General features: G+C 39.8%; 1 protein-coding gene across 3 annotated transcripts in view; it reads right to left on the bottom strand.

Annotated features, from left to right (window-relative positions):
* Positions 1-22966, bottom strand: part of TACC2 (transforming acidic coiled-coil containing protein 2) — a 206969-nt gene that overhangs the window by 29988 nt on the left and 154015 nt on the right. For all 3 annotated transcript variants that reach the window (XM_089510070.1, XM_089510071.1, XM_089510072.1), the window contains 6 exons: positions 14280-14340; positions 11516-11723; positions 5812-5873; positions 5442-5557; positions 2432-2603; positions 1408-1548 (listed from right to left, as the gene is read on the bottom strand). In XM_089510070.1, the coding sequence (XP_089366196.1) occupies positions 1408-1548; positions 2432-2603; positions 5442-5557; positions 5812-5873; positions 11516-11723; positions 14280-14340 (760 nt within the window). The remainder of the gene's footprint in view (positions 1-1407; positions 1549-2431; positions 2604-5441; positions 5558-5811; positions 5874-11515; positions 11724-14279; positions 14341-22966) is intronic.

Below are 22966 nucleotides of genomic sequence, written 5' to 3'. Positions count from 1 at the left end.
CTCATTAAAAACATGGTGTTAAAATGAATACCTACATTCACAGAATGAATGCCATACATCAATCCATTATGACCACTATTTTAGGACAACATACTCTTATGTTCATTCAGCATTCCTTGGAGGATTAAGGGGCAAACTACATGCAGCCTGCATCTATACCTCCACTTTTTCTTTGATTAGAGATCTTAGGTAGGGTGGTGGATTTCTTTTGAGTATTATCCTTACCATTCCTACTCACAACTTGCTGAATTTCCCCTTCTCACACACTGCTGGGAACATTAGGGAAAAAACTACCACTGGTGTTGATGGGATTTCCCCTCCCTTTATGTTTCAAGCAGTGTGCCGGGTAATGGAAGGAATTTGGAGGAGCTGCAGCTGAGGAGATAAGAAATAAACCTTTCTCCTGTTTGGACCATTATTACTTTAAGAAAGTAAGCCAAGCCAATATTAACTATTAAGATTAGCATATGAACCTGTTATTTTTCATAATATGGAGGCAAGGAAAAATACTCAGTTTTGCTTGTTTTAAAAAAGAAGCATTTGAAATTGTACAAATCCTCCCTCCCCCAGAAGTAAAACAGGAGTGAAATCATTTATTGTTTTTAACTGTATTTAATTATTTTCTCATTAATTGGATGTTATTTTATTTTATTAGTTATTTCTAATTCAGCTATACCTCCTTGCAAAGGGAAAATAAGCATTGTGCCAATGGGGAAAAATCAACTTAAAGCAACTATTTAAGTCCATCCAATCCAGTGCTTTACTAGAAAGTATTGGCTTGAACTTTAATTGAACCAGTTGTGCAATACAATGTTTTACATGTTCACTCAGAAGATGAATTCCAACTGTGTGCACTAAGAACTTCCCTCACTAAAGAATAGTTGCCATTGTAATTAGGATCAGTTTCCACAGAATGGTCACAATGCACATAATTTTTTTCTTGTGTATATTCTCCCCATTGCTGTGTGGAGAAAGTCACACCCAGTGTATACAGAGTATATGCATGATGGATGGAGATATCATATGGGTTCTGGTGCAGCATAAACAGGTATCCATGTATACATATGATTCACATGCTGGGTTTGAAAAGACATGTGCATGTACGTGTGTGTGAGAGCGAGAGAGAGAGCGAGAGAGAGAGAGAGTGTGTGTAACTGTGAGAAAGACTTACTAAAACTGAGAATTAGCCTTAAGAGAATCAGGGAACAGACTAATTTATTGAATACAAACATGGCTTCAATTTTGTATTTATTAAAATACAAAAATTGTATTTATTAAATACAAATATTCATGGTAGAGTTTGGGATGGGAGCAGTGTTTTGTTACATGAAGCCTGTCCCTTCTAGCAATACTGGTGTGCACAAACACTGAGCCAAAAAAACACCAACAGACTCTTCCATTACAAACCTGAAGTTTCTGAGCAAATATTGGGGGATTCTTTTCTGCTAAGTCAGGCTCTAGATAATGAAGCTGATCACACACTGAAGGTGGATGAGATATCCTATTGAGAAGAGCATCAGCAGAGACAAAGGGGTCCTCAGGTGTGTTCTGAAGAGCAAGGAGGATACAGAACAAGTAACAAAATTTGGCAGAATGGCCCATGGTTAAAACCACTCATCAGCCCCTGTAAATATATGTTCAATGCCTACAGTAGCACCAATTTAAGCTGCAGTAAACTATGTTTTCTTGACAAGGAAAAAAAAGGAGCAATTAGGAAGATGAAGGTTGCTATATTCAGTTCTATTTAAGACTTTAACATGAAAAAGTTAAAATACCTTAACTGAAAGAGATTGAAAAGACTACTGTTTATACTCATAGACCAATATAATGATTTTTTTTTATTATAAACCTTTAAACCAGGAGTCGGAATCATGCAGTCCTCCAGATGTTGTTGGACTATAAGTTAGCCTTAACCAACATAGCCAAGGACCAGGAATGCCAGGAACTACAGTTCAGAAATATTTTGGAGGGCTTCATGATTCCTACTCCACTTTAAACTGATGCACTACTTTCATTTTACATGGCAGTGACTCTAAGCTCAAGTTAGGTGAGAAACAGACCTCCTCTTTGCACTGCCGTCCGGGCGGCTTCAGAGTATGGCGTTTTGATGCCGCATGCTCTGAAGCTGCCCAGAAGCTGGCTTCACACTGCCCAATTGCCCACACACGGGCCAGCTACAGCGCTCTGGTTGTGCGGCATTCAGACACTGCAGGAGTGCCATAAAGCTGTGGCAGAGCAGGGAAAGCTGGCTTTTTGCCATAGCAAAAAGGAGGGGCAATTTGCTGCTTCTTTTTGCACTGACAAAAGGGCAGACTGGGGCCATGGCATGTGGTTGCCACAACCCCAGTCCGGCTTGCTCAGCTGCCCCTTCAGGGCGGTCTGTTTCACAAGTCAGTTACCCAAAGCGGAGCATTCTCAAAGAGGGACTTACTATGTCAATGTTGTTTGAAGGGGTTCCTAAAGTCATAGACTCCAGATCTTTTGTTTTTGACTTGTCAGAGGGCTGTATTGATGACTCTTGGTTTACAATCAGAGATCGTGAAGCTGGATGTTGTAATTTCATTCCAGAGGGCAACTGAGTTTCCGTTTCTTCCAGGCTCGATCTGCAGTAAGAAACAGAGAGGTGTACTTTCAATGGGACCTTTGATAATACATGGACTTTGATACTACTTTGGTACATTGACTGTCAAAGAGCTGGTACTGCCTACAACTTGGCATATACCTTGGCATAACATCAGATTCTAATCTTTAAGACCTTGATAAACAGTGATCAATTAAACCATTACTTTCTAATCATGAACTGATCATTGTGTTTGTCTGCTGTCTTATAATGAACCAATTGTAAACAGTGAACTTATAATATTGTGTTTGTTATTGCTTTAAAAATAATTTTAAAAAACCCTTCTGCACAACGATTGCTACTGTCGGGTTGTTTGGTCCCATAACATTTGAACAGGAAATGATACAGATCAGGAGAATGACATTACTTTCAAAAAACCAAAACCAGTAAGCACCAGGGAGACAGAATTGTAGCTTTGGAATTCTCTCTTGATATCTGAATTAGAAGATTTGCATTCTCTGAATCACACTGTCTGTATGCATTTATGAGGTAGATGGGAGCTAACAGACTGAAGTTGAACCCTGACAAGATAAAGCTTTTGTCTTCCCTTTGAAAGAACAGGCATGTTGCTTGCAAGTGATCGTGGAGCAGTCTCTGTCATGGAAGCCTCAGTGGCCAGAGCACTCAATACCATCCAACTAGTGCACTGACTATGTCCATTCCTAGATATGGATAGCCTTGCTACTATGATTCAGGCACTGGAAACCTTGTGATTATGCATCTCTGTCCTTGAGCCTGTTTTAGAAACTGCTGCTGGTTCAGAATGCGGTATCTAGGATGCTCGGTGGAATACCAAGTTATGCATATGTTATATTTGTACTGAAATAACTGCTCTGGTTGCCTATTAGTTACCAAGCAATGTTTAATTTTTTTTTGGGGGGGGGGGGAATTTGTTATTGTAGCAATATTGGAACGCCTGAGAGAGTTGGGAATTGCTGGCTCTGCCTTACAGTGGCTACGTTCCTACCTCTCGGGCAGATTCCAGATGGTGATGCTGGGGGACAGCTGCTCCTCTACGAGAGAGCTGACATCTGGCATCCCTCAGGGTGCCATTCTGTCCCCCATGCTGTTTAACATTTACTTGAAGCCGCTGGGTGAGATCATCCAGAGATATGGGGCGGGGTGTTATCAGTATGCTGATGACACCCAAATTTATTTCTCTATGTCTTGGGCTGCTTCAGTGACCAAGGAGGGCATCTCCCCCCAGAATGACTGCCTGAAGTCGGTAAAGGATTGGATGAGGGAAAATAGACTTAAGCTGAATCCAAATAAAACAGAGGTACTCATGATAGCTAACCCCAATCCGGGTATGGATAAGTTCACCAGTTCTAGATGGGGTTACACTTCCCCTGAAAGACTGCGTTCGCAGCTTGAGGGTGCTCCTGAATTCGTCGCTTCAGCTGTCTTCTCAGATTGATGCGACAGCCAGGAGTGCCTGTTATCAGCTTCGGCTGATATGCCAGTTGTGGCCCTACCTGGAGCAGCGGGACCTAGAAACGGTCGTACATGCTCTAGTAACCTCTCGCCTTGATTTCTGCAATGCGCTCTACATGGGGCAACCTTTGTGCCACGTCTGGAAGCTCCAATTGATTCAAAACATAGCAGCCAGACTGGTTGCCGGAAAATCCAAGTTCGACCATATTACACCTATTTTAAAATCACTACATTGGCTGTCTATTAGCTTCCAGGCACAGTACAAGGTGTTGGTTATCACCTCTAAAGCCCTTCATGGCCTGGGTCCAGTCTACTTGAAGGAACGCCTCCTCCCATACAAACCTTCCTGTACACTCTGATCCTCCTGGATAACCTCTTACAATCTAGAAAGACCAGACTGGCAGTGACCAGAGGTCCTTCTCTGCCACCGCTCCAAAAACGTGGAATGACCTGCCAGAAGAGATTCACCAATTATCCTCACTCGAGGCTTTTAAAAAGGTGACAGAAACCTTTCTCTTCTGGCAAGCCTTCCCTGATTGATAATGTCCAGAACCAATCGAATCCCCCTTTTATTATTTTTCTTACTTGTGATTTGTTTTTAACTTTGATGTATTGTTATGTATTTTTTTAACATTTTTTTTTACTGTTTAATTTTATAGTTGGGAGGGAGGGTTGGGTCGGGGTTTTGTAGGGCTTGTTGTTTTTATTGTTGTATATTGTATTTTCTTTGTTGTTACCTGCCTTGATCCTCAATCGAAAGAGGCGGGATATAAATTATTATTATTATTATTATTATTATTATTATTATTATTATTATTATTGTGTCCATTCAAGTCATTTCCAACCTATGGCAACCTTAAGTAAACCTATCCCAGGATTTTCTTGGCAGAATTTGTTCACAGGGATTTTGCCCTTGTGTTCCTCTGAGGCTTACCATTCTGGCCTTCACAGTCAAAGCTTTCTTTGGCATCATTAGGACTAGAATCAGAAGCAAGTGCCATGCAATGTTTACAAAGTATCTTCATGGTGGTATAAACTGGCTATACTCAAAAATTATATACTGTCATTCATTGTGCTCTTGCTTCCCTCCTGTGTGGAAATGAACTTTGCTTGTTAACTTTTCCAATACCATTTATAAAAATGCACAGTAGAATTGACTACATTATGTGCATGATTGTGCTTATAAAGATTATGTTTATACATTTTATACTCTGGTTTCTCTTCAGATCGTATCAATTTTTTGCCTTTTAATAAAGATTACGTTTACAGCCCTCAAATGTAGTAGAATGGGAGGGGGCAGCAGAATGAAAAGAACTCCTGTTTCTAATTGTGATTACTGCACAATTCTTTAGAAATATTTTTTTTAAAAAAAGAAGTAATAAAATACCCAGAACAAGGTGTTGTGGAATCAGATAATCGAACTGGAGGAGACTTGACTGGACTCTCCTGCTGTGCATCAAACATAAGGTACAAAGACTGTTTTGTCTGAGCATCATCATCTTGCTGTCAAAAGAAAAGAAGAATAAAGATTATTTTGCATCCTCTGCGGGAACAAAAACCCCCTCCATTCCACCCCCCAAAAAAGGAATGAAATGATTATATCTGAATAGTGGGAGAGAAAGTATATAAAAACAATTGCATCACATATTGGGTCTTCAATTTAAAACAAACCACTTAATTGTGCCCACAGTGTTCATATCATACATCATTTCTAGTGTTCAAAGGAATTAATGAGAAATCCACAAATGGAAACTTACAGGAATGGAGGAGCCTATTTTCTCCATATATTCTATTTCATACGAGTTGCCATATTCCAGCTCTGTAATACATAGGAAAATGTGCTCAGTGCATTAGAAGATATTCTTCCTAAAAATACATAGGCCCAGAAGCATTGTAGCTGAGGCTTTCTTAATGAACCCCCAAAATCAAAGTTCAGACAGCGCATACCATGATGATGTCCCTTTGGCGTAGCGCCCAAACGGCACTGCACCAAACGGGCATGATCAAGCTGCCTGGCAGCGGCTATGACACCACTTCGCAAGCACAGAAAGGAGCTGGAAAAACTGGCTCCTTTTTGTGCTCTGCAGAGGCCAGATGAATGCCATGGTGTGCATTTGCTGTGGCACAGATCCGGGGCAGAAAGGGGCATTTGTACAGGGCCTTAATCTTTATCATACCAGATGAAACATTTCCTGAAATCTTAGATGTTAACACAGCTGTCACTAAATCATTAAAGATCTGAGGACATAATATCTTTCAGAAAACTTCAGAGATAATCTAACAGTATTATTATTATTATTATTATTATTATTATTATTATTAACCTTTATTTACAAAGCGCTGTACATACAATCTTTTTAATTGGACGGTTCCCTGCCCTCAGGCTTACAATCTTAAAAGACATGACACAAAGGGAGTGGTGGTGGGGAAGAGGCATCTCTAGTAGGATAATACATATAAAATACATAGCAATACAGGAAATGATTCAATAAAACAGACAACAAAAGAACATCAAATAGCAAGTGACAATTATGCAATGCCTGGGAACGCTGCCCTGAACAGGATGGTCTTCAATTCCGTTTTGAAGCTGGTTAAAGAAGTGATGGCTCTTGCTCGCAGGGGAAGAAGGTTCCAGGAGTGAGGGGCAGTGAGTGAAAAGGGATGAATCCTAGATGGGGCAGAGGAAATCCTGGGCTGGGACAGCAGACCTTGACTACCAGAATGGAGAACAGTAACATCCAGATACTTGACAAAATGTTTTCCATGGTGTCAACCAATTAAATCATTCCAAATATAAATGCACTTCCCTGATAGTTAAAATATAAAAATAATGACAGAAATATAATAAAAATAAAAATGAAAGCAGATACTATTCCAAAAACAACTTTAAAAGATTTAAAAATGACAATGGGACTCTGAAGTAAATTTTACGGGTTGATCAGCCTTTTAAGAACAACAACGCTTTATTTGAAGCTTCTTCTAAATTGCCTTTGGCTAGAAAGAGATGAGCAAAAATGACACAGCTTCAGGCTGGGTTGGGGGCATGTCGTATACATGACACATACTCCGAATATAGCCTGAAGTTGCGCTGGGGCCACACCAACAAAAAAGAACCGGGCCAAAAAGAAGCCAATATAATCCATTCCTGCTGGTGGCCCAGTTTGGGACTATGGCGGAAGCCTAGATTAGAACTGTCCTGTGCTGTCTGCACTGTCCCAGTGCAATTGGTGCTGGAGTGGCCTTGCGCTGTTCCTTTGGGCCTGTCTGCATGACCCCTTTGTTGTTTGTTACTGTAGGCAGCAGATACTGCAATTACATTTGCTTTATCCTATTACAATTAGTGTTGCTGATCAAATCTGAGTTAAGGACTGAGAGTTATTTAACCTCCAGTTGATTCCCAACACAGGGTAGAAATTCCCAGATTAGAACAAAAGGAATAGTGCATCCCATTATAGAATGACCTTTTGTCTTGGAGCCTCTACATGGTTCAAAAACTGAGTAGCAGGATAAGGAGAATTCCAATGAATTATCAAAGAAACTGATTTAATCACCACATTCCTATTCCTTTCCTGATCCGTTGGCACTTCCCTTATCTTGCCAGTCAAACAGATTTTGGTAACAGGACAATGTTCAAAGCAGAAATAAGAGTGGCACAGATGACTGTTTCAGAAAATAGCCTTTAATTACTCTGAAATTTCCCAAGGCACCACAAAGAGGACTCCAGAGGGAAAGTGTGAGTATATTTAAATGATCTCAATAGAGGAAACATTACTGGTTATAATTAATAGTTAATCTAAACCACATGTTATCCAGTAGACCTAAGGGGCAGGTAGATTAGTATTTATAGCCACTTTGGGTGCCAGTCTATGATAAGTTTAGGTAGTGTGTTAAATAATTATAATAATGTGCTGCTGACTGAATATCCTTTGAGAACAACTTTTGATCTAATTGGGGTTTTTTTAAAATGTACTCCAAATTACATCTTGCATCCAATAAGAAATTCACCCTACCATAATTTTAGTGTATTACACTGAGATAATTTTTCAAGGTGTTCAAGGCAACATTTACGGACCTCTTTCACACACCTTGGCATTTTATATTCAGGACCACTTTTTCAAATATATAAGTCCCCCAAAAAAGTGAGTGGCCTAAGATCACCAAAGATCACCGAAGTAACTTGAGAGATGAACAAGGAATTGAATTCAGATCAGCCTTGTCCCTTTCCTAACACTCTTATACAGTACCACTACAAAATACTTGCATTCCTTGAAGACTACATGCTTATGCCATTAAAGATTAGATTATCTTTCTTTCACATGGTTACCCTTCATATGGAAACCCTTCTTGGAGAGGACAACAAGGTTTAATCCCTTTTATGAGGCTAATTAGAACTGATCTTTCAGAAGATATTTAGGGCTTAGAGATGTGAATAAAATTAATTTTAATTGTGACTCTTAATGCTGCTTTATGCTAATTGTTGTAAATGACCTTCTTTACTTTTATTGTTCATTCCTAGTAGAGTGAGTTGCTCTTCAGGCTATCAGGAACTAAACAGTAGGGTAGAAACGGAACAACAAAAAATAAATAATGACAAAATGTAGGCATTTGATAAACAAGTTCATAAAGAAGAAAGCTGTCCTGTTCCCAGAAAAGGAAGCTGCGTGGATCAGAGTAGAACCTGTAGAGATAGTATGCTTACAGTACCTATCTAAAAGAGTGTGCAACTCATTTGGCAAGGTTTTGTTTAATAGGGTGGATCCAGCCTTCCCAAATACCCATTATCAGACAGAAAAGAATAACCTTTTGTTACACTGTCTGTTAAATTTTCTGTAAGATCATGTCTTATTTTATAGAAAGAAATGGCAATTGAAACTGACTAAAAGAAGCTGATAAAGCAGGGGTGGGCTGCATTAAAGCTGTTTATGACCCCAGCCCCATCCTGACATTGGGAGAAAAACTGGCAAGAAAACACAAAAAGCACATTAGGGAAATACCACTCCCACTTCACTTCATTGTTAAAGTTTTGTTTGTCCTAGGCAAAAACTTGCCTGTTGCCTCCTCCTGCATGACGAAATGCCCCCAAACATTGTAAGGGGTGTGGCAAACATTTTTAACAGAAAATATTTTTAGAATTTTTTTTTTAAGTGGGCAGATGATGGTGTGGAGCTGTGTCTGTCCAAGCTCTTGGGGGGGGGGAGTCCCCCATCAGGTAACCACCCTGCTATAAAATCATGGGTTGCTTTATTTATAAAATACAAATGCAAACATTAGTTGTATACATACACTTCCCCAGTAAAACCAACAAAAAAAGAAGAAATATTGAATGTTACCGTCTGTTCTCATTCACATTGCAAATAAGCTGACATTTATATTTCACTTTTAATTGTGGGTGTACAGGATAAAAACAATGAGTGTGTGTGCATCCAAAAGTAAAAGAAGTTCCACTATATATTACAAGAGAGTCTCTTTAGATCAGAGATGATTCACTCATGACCCTAGGAATCTGCCAACTCTACAGCTTTTTATTTGTGCTCCCCCCCTCCAGTTCTCTGGACCACTGTTTATCTGGCCAGAATACTGAGATAATTATGCCTGAAATCTTTTTCATCTTTTAAACATGATACAGTAGCTCTTGCACTATTTAGTATTAAGATTATTTGCTTTTCAAAACCAGTAACTTCTAGCCATTTCTAGTTCTATTTTGTTTTGATTTTGGGGTGGGAATTTGGAAAGTCTGCATACTCCCTCAGAAGGCCCCAGGAGCAAAACAATTGCTCACCCTTGCCCTAGGGCAACATGTGGCCCTCTGTCTGGGGCTTTTCTACACCACACAATTATAGCACTATGATTCTACTTTTACTGCATGGCACTCTCCTATGGAATACTGGTAAAAATGTTGTCCAAGACCAGGGTGGGTGGATGACCATAGAATGGTGGAGAGACTTTTGGAAAGTGGTGTGGGCAGGCTGGGAACCAGAAAGGAGATATGTTAACTGGCTAAGAGCATCCAGTGTTTTAATACTTGTAGTTGGACTAGAGTTTGCGAATATACCTTAATTCTGCTTTTTCTCTTTTCAGTCTTCCTATTTATTCAAGGTTCAAGGACCACAGTCATGAGGTCAGAGATGGAATGCTACACTTCTTTTGCACAGTTAGTTTCAAAGGTGCTGTTAGATTTCTTTGCATAACTGTATAGTGTGAAAGAGCTCCATATCTACTGTGGCCCTTATCCTAACTTCCAATACTCTTTACAAGTTACAAGGAGCCCTGGTGGCGTAGTGGTTAAATGCCTGTACTGCAGCCTCTCACTCAAAACCACAAGGTTGCGAGTTGAAGACCAGCAAAAGGGCTCAAACTTGATTCAGGCTTGCATCCTTGCGAGGTCGCTAAAATGAGTACCTAGATTGTTGGGGGCAAATTAGCTTACAGTTGTAAACCTTAGACACTGCTTAGGCAATATGAAGCGGTATATAAATGAAGCTTGTTTTTTGTTTTTACCAGCCCATGTCTGGAAAATTATCTGCTCCTCTCCCGCCAGCCCACTAGATGAGGGAAAGCAATCGAAACAGAATAAGACAGGACAGTGAAAGAGAAAACAAGGGGAAAGGGAGTGAAAGGGCCAGATTCACTTACTTTTGTCTCTGGTCCTATCTATCACTGGCTTGCGGCTCCTGTTAAATTATCCATGAGGAAATCTAGCCCTCAACAGAAAGAAGATTCTCTGCCACAAGATCCAGATTTTCACCCTAATCTGAAAGTGCTTAATTGCTTCCCCACCGACAAAAAACCCTGATCTTCAAACACATCACTGAAACAAATGGGTTGGAATCTCTCTCAATCTCTCTGGCAGTAATTTTTAAAGATATTTTAAATTATTTGTCTGATAATTGATGCCTACAATCAGTAACAGAAGACTCTTACAGCAAAAGCATTTAATGCATTGGTGACACCAAAAGGAGACTCTGAACATGGGAGTTTCCACAGAGATCCAGGGGGCTATACATGGGGTGGGGGGAGGTGAACTCTCCCTGGAAGCCAAGACAACGAAACTGAGACTGCTGTACTTTGGCCACATCTTGAGAAGGCACAACTCACTACAAAAGATAACGATGTTGGGGAAGGTAGACAGCAGTAGAAAGAAATGAAGACCACATGCCAGATAGTCTCAATCAGAGAGACCATGGTCCTGAGCCTACAGAGCCTAAGCATAGAGGTGGAGAATGGTGGGGCCTGAAGACGTCTCATTCACAGGGTTGCCATGAGTCAAGGTTGACTTGAAGGTAGCTAACAATAACAAACAAATATTATCACCACTGAAGACAGTATTTACTAAATTCACTCAATTCAATGTATCATTCATTTCACTTATTTTCTGTATCAGGAACATGTTTTGACCTCTTACTTGCCTCAACTTCCCCAGGTGATGTAAAACAGTAATTACATCCACCTCTCCCAACCTACCTTCTGTGGGAGAACTAAACTTTGTTTCATTCACAAACGTTGATAGATCCGATGGCTGAGGATAATCCTGTTTATCCGAATCTAGATCCACTGTCATACAAGTCCATTTCTGGTTGCCCACTGATGATGCAAGTTTCTCCTCATCTGTTGCATGAACCACAGTGGACACAACAGAAGTTGTTTCAGCAATAGGTAATGATGTGGACTCCTGAGAGGAAAATAAACATCAAGTAACAGGTGTGTTATAAAGAAAGAAACAATTGCCCCCTCTCTTGTATCTGGCTTCCTTTTATACTTCTATCTTTTTATCTGGCTTTCTTTTATATTTCTTTCTTTTTTATCTCCATGCCATTTATTCAAGCTTCACAAACAGAGCCTGAGACCTTCAGTCCTTAACAGAAGTGAATGGAACTTTGTCTATGAAGCATTGCCTTAATTAATACAATAATAATGAGAGGTGAGATGATAAGTTGTTTTTGTTATTTGTCCAACTATGTTTTGAATTAATCTGTACACAAATTTTCTTAAGAAACCTCTATTTTAGCACCATACAGTGTATCTATATTATATAATTACAAAGCATGGAAGTAACAAGTTACAAATAATGCTGTTACCTGTAGCTAGTTATTTTGGAGGGTAGTGAGGGTGTAACAAAGCCATATTTTAAAAATAATGTAATAAGCAAGAGTCAATTAACTTTACTGATGTAATGGTTTCTTCTCAGTTTCAAAAGCTACTTTTAAAAGACATGTTTCACAAGAATCTTTCATGTTCTGCGGCCATTCTCCTACCAATTCTCGAGGGGTGTGTGTGTCCCCTCAAAACAGCAACAGAAAAAGTAATGAAACAAGAATGGATAATGAGGCATATGATATTACAAGTGCTTGTTTCCATCAGTGTAAGGAGTGCCAGTGAAGAGATAATTTTTAAACATGGTAATGAATAAAAGAATGAATTACTTATAAAAAGTAACTTTCTTGGTTCTGCACAATTACAGCAATTTGGTAGCACATTTAACTGCTAAGGCTGTATACTACAGAATACTGGTACAGTTGGCCCTTCTTATACACAGATTTTGTATGCACAGATTCAAGCATCCATGGTTTGAAAATGTTCAAATTTCAAATATAAAATCTTGATTTTCCATTTTTTATAAGGGACACCATTTTGCTATGTTATTATATTTAATGAGACTTCAGCATACACAGATTTTGTTATACATGGGGATCTTGGAACCAAACCTCAGTTTATAACAAGGGTCCACTGTATTTGTACTTTGATCAAGTTACTTAGAATTCTCAGTAAGAGAGCACAAGTGAGGGTTCTAGAACCCCGTGATAGAGACTTCTAAGTGCTTCACTAAACTACAGATCCCAGCAACATAGGATGGATCCCATGGCTGTTAATGTGTTATATAACTGTTCTCACTTTACGGTGCAGATACATATTTCAGAGTTTATCACATGAAGGAGATTGGGAGTTTATCCCGTGAATATCCTGGAAAAATCAGGTAATTACGCAAAACGTTTTCACACAACATTGCACAAAACCCTCCATTAAAGTAGTCACAAAGAAGCATTAAACTTTCAGGATTTCAGCAACAATGCATTTCTTATATCACTTTATTTGCGCAATTGCGTGTGATAATCATTCACGTAATTACTTGCCATTTTCGCTTTATTTGCAGGATGCTTTAAATACACTTTAATTTCTCTTTATTGCCAAAATTAGTCCCAGTGTAATAAAACCCATAGACTACTTCATACATGGCAGCATTGTAATTAGTTAGGATGGAATAAAGCTAAGGCTCCTCCTTGCAGCTCACCAAGTAATTCCAGGGTATTCTGCAATGCCACAAAAAATCACCATAGTGGCATGGTAAAACCTGTCTTGTAAAACAGATTGCATTAAAAATGGCCAGAGCCTGCACTGTGAATTTAGTAACCCAAGATGCATGGACAGATTACACTGGTCACAGAGGCCTAAGCAATTTTAAAAGACTTTTTCTCCCCTTAGGATGATCCAGCTTCCAAATCCTGCATTGACCGAATTTGACTTGAGGATTATATAATCCTCCTCCATGCTATTTTCTCCAAAAGTATTATTTCATAGAAAAAGAAATATATAAAATGAATTTTAAAATGGGAACTAATTGGTTTGTAATTATCTATTCTCTAATTTACCAGGGAGTCAAGGGTAGAAAGATGTATTGTAATGCAACTCATCAATTTTTTTCTTTCTGGATCTATATCTGGCTAAAATAAAGTTGTCATCATCTTTGTAGGAAAGGTTACCTGATGACTCCAACAAGCAGGACAATTTGTAATCAAATTAACTTTTTCTTCCTGCTAAATACATTCAGGTTTACATAGTTTTAGCTTTTTAATGTCACTTTTTTCTGTGTTCTAGTTTACTGGATTAACACCAGCTGCCCTGTTACGCAATAACATTCATTTCTTTCTTTTTTTTCATGTCTGCTTTGAATGCTTATGTTTGAAGAAAAGTTCAAAAGCTTGGCTCATAGGTTTTGCACACTAATTGGTCTGGTAAAAGACATTCTCTTATCAAAAACATGTACCCAAATACCTAAGATAAAATGTAAGGCCAATGATTGCGTTTGAAGATACTGGTTCATTATTCCTATTCTAGAGAATTCCTTGATGACTGTAATGGAGTTGTTATATAATTATCATTAACTGGTACTGGACTAATATGGGGTGGGGACAGAAGTAATTAAAGTAAAAAGGTTGTCAGAACTCTTTACCTGTGAAGGTGCATCTGACAGAGGAGATCTTTTTGGTGACTTTTTCACCCTGAAAGTATCACTGAAAATTAGATAGGAGACACTGTGAATATGACAGGCAGAGAAAATAACGGACACATGAAAGCATCAATCTAAAGCAGTGAGTGGTTCATCAACTCTAGTCCTCCAGATGTTTTAGACTTTGGCTCCCAGAATTCCTAACTCTTGGCCAAGCTGGCGGTGGTTTCTGGGAACTGGAGTCCAAAAATCTGGTGGCCCAAAATTCCAGAACCACTGACCTAAAGAAAAATGTCACCTTGGAAGGCTTTCTGGATTCTCAAAGCTCAGCATATAAACATCATGGAAAAGCATGCCATGACTTTTGCTTTTGTATCATGCACTTTCAGACAGAAGCACTGCAACAAGAACACAATGAGTAAAGTATAACAGAATTACATGGGACTGTAACATAGGGAAGAATAATCAATCCAAACAATGAGGAACAGATTTGCTTATTTTGCCACTGAGGATGAAGAAAGGTTAATATGGTTAAGTCAACATTACATGCATACATTTGAGCCAAATGTTACTCTGTATAGTGTCACAATAATGGGAACAGGGACCTTCCAAGACAGATGGATTTTATTAAGCAATCAGTAAAGATTCATGATTTGCCAACACAACAATTCTGCCTAACACCCACCATTTGATCAAACAACAGGAAAGACCACCATGTAAATCTTTCAGCAAAGAGTCCAGGGAAAAAGGAGTAACAGTTATCCAGTGAAGCATTCTCCACTAACAAAGCTATATTTGGTCCTTTCCTGAAAACTGTCTTCTGTGCTGCTAGCAGTTATCCCAAGTGGAATGATTATAATAAACATGTATATAACTTGCTAGAAAAACACTTATTTCCAGCCAGAAATAACTTACTGTGCTGCCTTTTCCTTCCTCTCATCAGCAAGCCATACACAGACACTCACAGGCTTCAAAAGTACTGATCAGGATTTGATGACCAACCATGAAATAATGAGTCCAGACACTATACATTGGATTAAACAAGGGCCATTTATCTGACCTAAAGAACCTATTTAACAAATGAAACCTGGGGGAGCTCAAGAAGCATCCTGATGTGGGTCCAGCTGAAGCCAGGTGTCACCCTGTGACCACCCCCTCAGCCTTCCCTTGGGTGAAACACCAGACTCCTGTTTTGGAAGGCACACGCCCCCAAACTCCCATGACTTTGTAAGAGAGAGCAAACCCCCAAGTCAGCTCCAAGACAAGCTGCTTCCCAACCTCCAGATTCCTTGACCTGTTGAGGCCATTCCAGAGCCCAACCCTTCATCAAAAGGCTGCCAAGGTGTACAGTGAACTCTTATATCCCCCCCCCACACACACACATTACTTGCCAAATAACAGCTTATTTAAAGACCCACTCTAGCCAACTGACAAAGTCCCACAGATATAGTGTGGGATAGGCGCACACACACGCACGCGCGCACACACACAAACTGGAAAAGGGGAGAAAATTCCTCTCCAGCCTCGAAATGACCAGCAATGTTCACACTGCACAGAGGGCAAGTGGGGGTGGGTGGGTCACATCCAAATTGAAGAAGGGATAATGTGGGGGCAGCTGAGACTTAAATCAATCATCTCTGGCTCTGCCCCCCTGACATGTGCCTCAGCTCAGTGTACACCAAGCCACACTTTAACCCTAGCCTCTAATCATGGAGGCCATAAAAAGCACTCCCCCTGCAGCATTGGGATGCCATCCTTGTCCAGGTACACAAAACCTTGGGTACCTAACACGGCATTCCAACATAGCTAATATACCCACATGAAAATGTCTAGGAACCGTCAGGCTATTTCCTCCCATCTGCAAGACTGGAGCAATTTCCTTGGGACAACAGAGGCAGGAGTCTTCTCACTTTCCAGATTTTTTTGTTGGGGGGGATCAGGGCAGTCCCTCCACATCTCCCACACAAATGAATGAATAAATTCTTCCATCCACTTCTGTGGAGTGAGGGTGGGTGTGAGAAGCGAACAGAAGTCAAAGAAAGAAAGAATGTGAATACAGAGTGCAGGTACCCACCTACACAGAAATGAAGAGGGACTCTCATCTCCAAGAGTAGCCACTTTGTACTAATGCTCAGGCCATTTTTCCTCCCAAAATTCCAAATGCATAAAATTGAGAACATGACTTACAAGCTCTTCCACATTGCAGAAATAAAGCAGTTTGACACCACTTCAACTGTCACAGCCCTATCCTGTGGAATCCTGAGATTTGTAGTTTGGTAAGGTATTCAACCTGGTCTGTCAGAGCACTTGGGTGCATCATCAAATCTCATCAAACATCAAATCCCATGATTCTGTAGGACAGAGTCATGGCAGGTAAAGTGATGTTAAACTGCTTTATTTCTGCAGTGTAGGTACACCCTCAGTCAGAATCCAAAGCTTGGAAAAGTTATTATTTTAGACTATAACTCTCAGAACCTCCTTTGGGGAGATTCTGGAAACTTTAGTCTAAAAAAGTACACTGCAGGCCCACAGGTTCTACTAGAACCTAATTCTTTGAGTGAGAGCAGTGCTCAAGATATAGTTCTTAAAGTCAGAATTCACAAGGGTAAGAGAAAAGAAGTGAAACGAGCTAAGAGTTATGGAATAGCGTTGAATCCTAACACCAGTGTCTGAGTAGAGAAATTTCCAGTTATCAACAGTAACCCAGACAGTGAGTGGCAAAACAAGAAGAGAGAACAACAGAAACAACAGTTTATGTGGAGCGAATAAACATCTTGCCCAGTTCGGGTCATGGCAGATCTAATATGCTGGCTGGCTATGTACTGTTTATTGACCAAATTACTATACATCACTTTCGTATAAAGAAAGAAGATAGGTTTCCACTTTTAAAAGTGTCTCTCTGTGTGTTTCTTAATGTAACATGAATGGTGCAATTGCCATGGCTGCTTGCCTTGGCTCCCAGAATCAAAATAAGCTACACTGGTGGCTTGCAGCAGACAGGCAGAGGAAGTGGGCACTGCTTTTCAATCTTTTTTCTTTTTTTAAAAAAAGGCTGTTGTATGGCAATCTATTGGCGATCTGTTGACTGTACAGTAGACAAAATATTCATGCTTAAATTGGGAATATGAAATTGGAAAAGAAAAATATGTGGACATAGTGAATGGAAATAATAGTTTTGCCCAAGCAGATCCAGAAACATGCAGTTTCCCATAATATATTAACTCTGGCATAAAGCTACTAACATCGCTTTGCAGATATACAAAGCAGCATGCTCACCAATGCTAGAGGGAACTTCCCCACACAAACTGGCATAAATGGAGAGGTAGGGGGATGGGGGAGGCATGGGGGATTTCTGTCCATATAACAAGCATGTTTCGTGAAAAATTACTTACAACAGAGAACATACAGACATCACATCTTCAACCATCCTAAGACAAATAAGACAAAAAGAGAGAGAAAGAGAAAGAAAGAGACAGACAGAAAGCACTGACTGACACAAAGGAGACATTCCATTAATTGCATTAGCAAAGCATCACCATGTAGTGCTGTTCCTTTAGGAAATCCCCATCTTCCTAAAATAGCAGGCACAATTGTGAGGAAGTTAGGCATTCCAATGTCCCATTGAAAGTAGCTGAACTAAAGCACATTGTTTAACACTTAGATTCAACCAGGGAAACTTATCTTGTTGATTTGTGCCCACTGTCTTTATTTTGGGACTGAGGGGAAGAATCACAGAGATGAAGTGGGGGAAATTAAGCCACTTTTTCTCCATCTAATCAGTCTGCTCTCTTCTTCCATAAAAGCTACTTTTCAAAGCTGATGACTATCTCCCCCAGTTTAAACATTATCAGGGGATTAACGCTCCATGATAGTAGCCATCTGCTTTCTTATCTTGAGGGGCTTAGATGATTAATGTACAATATGCCTAAGTGCAGCAAAAGAAATCAGAAAGGGGTGTGTTTAAGGTGCAGAGGGAACAACTGTGATGTTTAGTTGCTATGGACTCTATCTAGATTTTATACATTATCACAATTAACTTTCTCTAAGGTGCTTAAACTTCCCCCAGTTTTTCTAATTAAGAGTGCCACCCACTAGTCCCACCACTCAGGGGTGTAGTTTAGGGGCAAAATGAGGGCATTGTCCCCCTACTTAAAATTATTTCCCCAAAATGAATTTCCTTCTTCAGTCCTCAAATTTCTAGCATTGCAGAGTGAGACACTGAAAATTGTTCACACTTAGAACTCTCGCTGTGTTTGCATTCCTTTAATAACTTTGTCTGCACCTTTTCTTTGGAGACCTAACCTGTATTTCTAAATGTTTAGCTGAGGTTTTAAATTACTACAAAGCTAAACATTTGTGGAGTGAAGTAAAATGTAATGTGGTGGGGGACGAATTCTTATTTGGGAGAGGGATGCACTTATTTTGCACCCCTGTGAAGTGCCACCACTAGTATTTCTTCTGCTAGGGAAAACAGGATCTCTCCAGGCAGAATAGACAAGGATTTTCAGTGATAAAGAATCCCAGGGCAAAAAGGTTAAAGACTTTTTTCCAGTCTCCCTCTGATACTCAACCATCACTTCCTCTAACTGCTTCTTCTTTAAAAAAAACCCAGTAAACCCAAACCATTAACATAGAGTTCTATGCGCTGAAAGCTAAGTTCCTGTGATATATAGTCCAATTGTTATAATTATGGCTGCAGGAACACCAAAAATGTCTTAGCTCTGCAGTTTTAAAAAATAATTGTACATAAATGCAACAAACACCTAAAGGTCTTCTGCATCTGCCTTCCCCCAACCTGTTGCCCTGGAGATACGGATCCTATTTGGGGAGAAAGATGGGGTTATAATAAAAAATAATGAATATATTCAATTACCATCATCTGCCCCAACTAGCAAAGAAGGCTGTTCTAAATTTTCACAGGTGGGGCTACTGACAATTTTAGAATCTTAACAGCTCCTTCAGTTTTATAAATAGTTGTAATGCCTTTTTCTCAGAAAAGGTGAGAAAATATCTTTAGCCACTTTAAGCCCTTGTCAGCTTAAATGGCATTTCTTTTGTGGAGAAGGACTTTGAATAGGGACACATTTCACACCAAAATATATACCTTTTGTGACATTTTACCGCCATCAAAATAAATTGCTAAGACACAGATCTAAAACAACTGCCAGTTTAGTTCAGGGTAAGCGTACAAGTATATGGCTAACTTTATCACACAAAATGCAATTTTAAAGAACTCTTTAAACCAAAAGAGAAAGCATCACAATAATAGAAAGGATCTCAACAATCAGGAGACAAATGCTAGTGACTGGGATATACTGTACTACTTATTCTTTTGAATCTCAACAAACACACCCAAATGTACTACTGCAGCAAAGTCTGGTGGCACAAAATGTAGCTATTATATTAAAACTAAGCAGGTGCAGGTCTAGTCTGAATAATACCTTGAGTTCCATGATGGAAGAAAGGCAGAATATAAATGGAAGAAGTAAATAAAGTAGAAAAGGGGATTCATGTTTCATGACTTCCTAGGCAAGCACACCTTGCATTTAGAAAATATAGGTGGGGTACAAACCGCCCAGAAGAGGTGCCTGAATTGGTTGAAGTCTGGATAAAATGGGTTGATTATGAAGTCATGTAAGAGGCCATGGCCATAAGAAAATAAGCAGTACCACAAATGACTGTTTCACTTCTCATTACTAAATGTGTTTGCTACTCTACTTGAGGTATTCTCAGTTATAAAGCATTTTTATTTGTATTTATTTGTTACTAGGACCCTGGCTTATTGTTCACAAACAGCATTATTATGAATGTTGTCTCCTCTTTTCAGTTTGGCTCATGCTCCCAGTAGAAGTAACTGAAATAGTCAGGAACTAACTAGAAAGTGAAAGCACTCCTGTAACCTGTGAAAATCTGAAACCAGGAATTGCAGTCCCTGACTTGTGAAGTTGAAGGCTTTCACAGCCAGAATCCATAGGTTTTTTTTTTTTTTTTTTTTTTTTTTGCAGAGTTTTCGGGCTATGTGGCTATATTCTGGAAGAGTTTATTCCTGACATTTCACCAGCATCTGTGGCTGGCATCTTCAGAGAATGCTGGCATGGAAGTGAGTGGAGTCACACAGTACACATACCCCCCCCACACACACCCCACTCACTCCCATGCCAGCATTCTCTGAAGATGCCACCCAGAGATGCTGGTGAAACGTGAGAAATAAACTGTTCCAGAACATGCCACATAGCCCGAAAACCCCACAAAAAACTGTGGCCTGTTACAGACTGCCAAAATAAAGCTGCTTCAGGTCTCTTTGGTGGTATGCTGTTTAAATGATGCATGGGTCCTAAGAGCCCGGAGGTCGCGCCAAAGCCACACTCCATTTCTAAGCACTGGAATGCAGCTTTGGTGCAGCTTCCGGATTCTTAGGGTGCATGCATCATTTAAACAGCATACCTCCAAAGAGACCCGAAGCAGCTTTATTTTGGCAGTCTGTAACAGGCCTATGAGTCCCTGACTTGTTTGGGAGGAAAAAGCCAGGAGTTCCAGTCAGAAGGGAACACTCAACTTTTCCCTCCTGGCTAATTTATGATTACTTGGCTCCTATACAAAGAAGATGAGCCAAATAGGAACAGTTGGGCAATCTGCATAAAGATCTTGCTTTTGAGCAAGAAGCCATGGTTCTTTGGCTTATCACTATGTGCAAATGTAGCCAATGGCCTGAAACAGATGGGCCAAAAAGTACAGCTTCCAGTTGCTTTGGGGCTATAGTGTGCAGATGATGCACACACACACACACACCAGATTTGGATGAAGGTTGTGCTGAAGCCATGAGTAAAAGGAGCAGGGAAAATCCACTCCTTGCCAGTGGCTTGCTTTCAGAGCAGGCCGTTCGGCCACCATGGTCCCTGGCTGATCACGGGGCAATTGTGGCTGGAGAGGCCAGAGGCTGCTTGCTCTAAGCCACCTGTCCCAATGTCTATGCTGTGTTTAAACTTTTCTTTTTCTTTGTCAAACATGTGTATTTTTAAAAAATGTAGAATCCACTATTAGAACTCAAAGGAAGGTTTACAGAGAAAGCAATCATGCTATGTTTTCAAATAAGTAACACAAAAAAAACCTCTAATACAGGTTGAGTAGCCCTTATCTAAAATGCTTGAGGCCAGAAGCATTTGGATAGGTTTTTGGAGGGGGATTTTGGAATAAAAAGGTAGCACAGTACTTACCTGTACTGTTTTTGTGAGGCTGGAGAGAGAGCCAAGAATCTGTGAAATGTCAGGAGGTGTGGATTTGGACTGTGCACTATGTTTGGATTCCTGCCACTTCAGAGATCCTCAGCCTCTCTCCAGCCCTGTATCCTTTTGCCACCTGCTTCTGCCTTTGAGGCAACCACTGCAGCACTCCTGCTTGTCTGTCTCTCTCCAGCCTTGCATCTTTGTTCATTCACTTCTTGTGCTGTGTATGAGATGTGAGGCTGGATAAAGACTGAGGATCTGAGAGACACATGAATAGGCATGCCACAGCCGCTGTTGGAAAGGTGGAACAAGGGTGGCTGGCAAGAAGAAAAATAAGTTTTTGGAGGTTTTAGGGGCGTTCAACCTGTATTAAGGAGCTGGGATGGAGCTAAAATCTACAAAGATGAATAGTTGTTAATGGCATAACAGATAATTTTTGGTTGACCTAGCCAGAAAGAATTTAATTCCTCCTCTCTCTCTGTCTCTCTCTTATACTGCATCTGCACTGTAGAAATAATCCAGTTTGACATCACTTGCCTTGGCCCAATGCTACAGAGTCCTGGAATTTGTAGTTTGTTGTGGCACCAGAGCTCCCTGACAGAGAAGACATTGTCTCACAAAATTACAATTCCCAGAATTCCATAACACTGAACCGTGGCAGTTAAATTGGTGTCAAACTGGATTATTTCTGCAGTGCAGATGCAGTAAAAAAAATCTTCTGAATGCTCATATAGGAAATCAACTTTTAAAGTTGTAGGTTTTCCCAAAATGTGAATAATATAGAATAGGCAATATGAAATACTGCTTTCTCAAAAAATCACCAAGTGCATAACTTTCATATGAAATGCACGATAGCATTTTTTCTATGGAAGAAATCCATAGTGAGCACCAAAAAATTGGCAGTCAGTGGCAATAAACCCTTCTGTTAATCCCAAGTAGAATAAACCTACTGAATCAATGTGATTCACCACAAAATTGACTCACTATTCAGCAACTGAGCCAACGGATCTCCTCTAACTGGAAGTAACCAATAGGATTCTGGCTTTTATGTTACAGGGCATATATTGTATAGATTCATTTTAACAACAAGAAGAACAACAAGAACATACTACAAAGTACTACTTTTTGTTTCATATTTCATTAACAAAATTAAAATGGATCAGTCTTACTACCATTTAAGTGAAACCTCCAGGCAACCATTTTCCTTGCCACTCCTTTGCCACTCCCCCATGAACCAACAAAACAAAAACAAACTCACTTCTGTAGCATTTGAGTCTTGGTTAGATGATACATCCCACAGAAGAGGTAAGCCACTGAAATGGAACAGAATTACTCTGGACTAGAGAAAGACTGGCTTCTGCTTATGTGAACGGCTCCATTAATGTTAAAAATTGCATAAATTGTATGCACATGACTAAGGCTTTGCAGATTAGCCCCTAATCCTGACAACCTTGTTTGGCTGAACTC

This window comes from Sceloporus occidentalis, unplaced genomic scaffold (genome assembly GCF_023333645.1).
Source record: "Sceloporus occidentalis isolate IW3139 unplaced genomic scaffold, rSceOcc1.0.p SCAF_2, whole genome shotgun sequence".
Lineage (NCBI taxonomy): Eukaryota > Metazoa > Chordata > Lepidosauria > Squamata > Phrynosomatidae > Sceloporus > Sceloporus occidentalis.
This window is presented reverse-complemented; position numbering and strand designations above follow the sequence as displayed.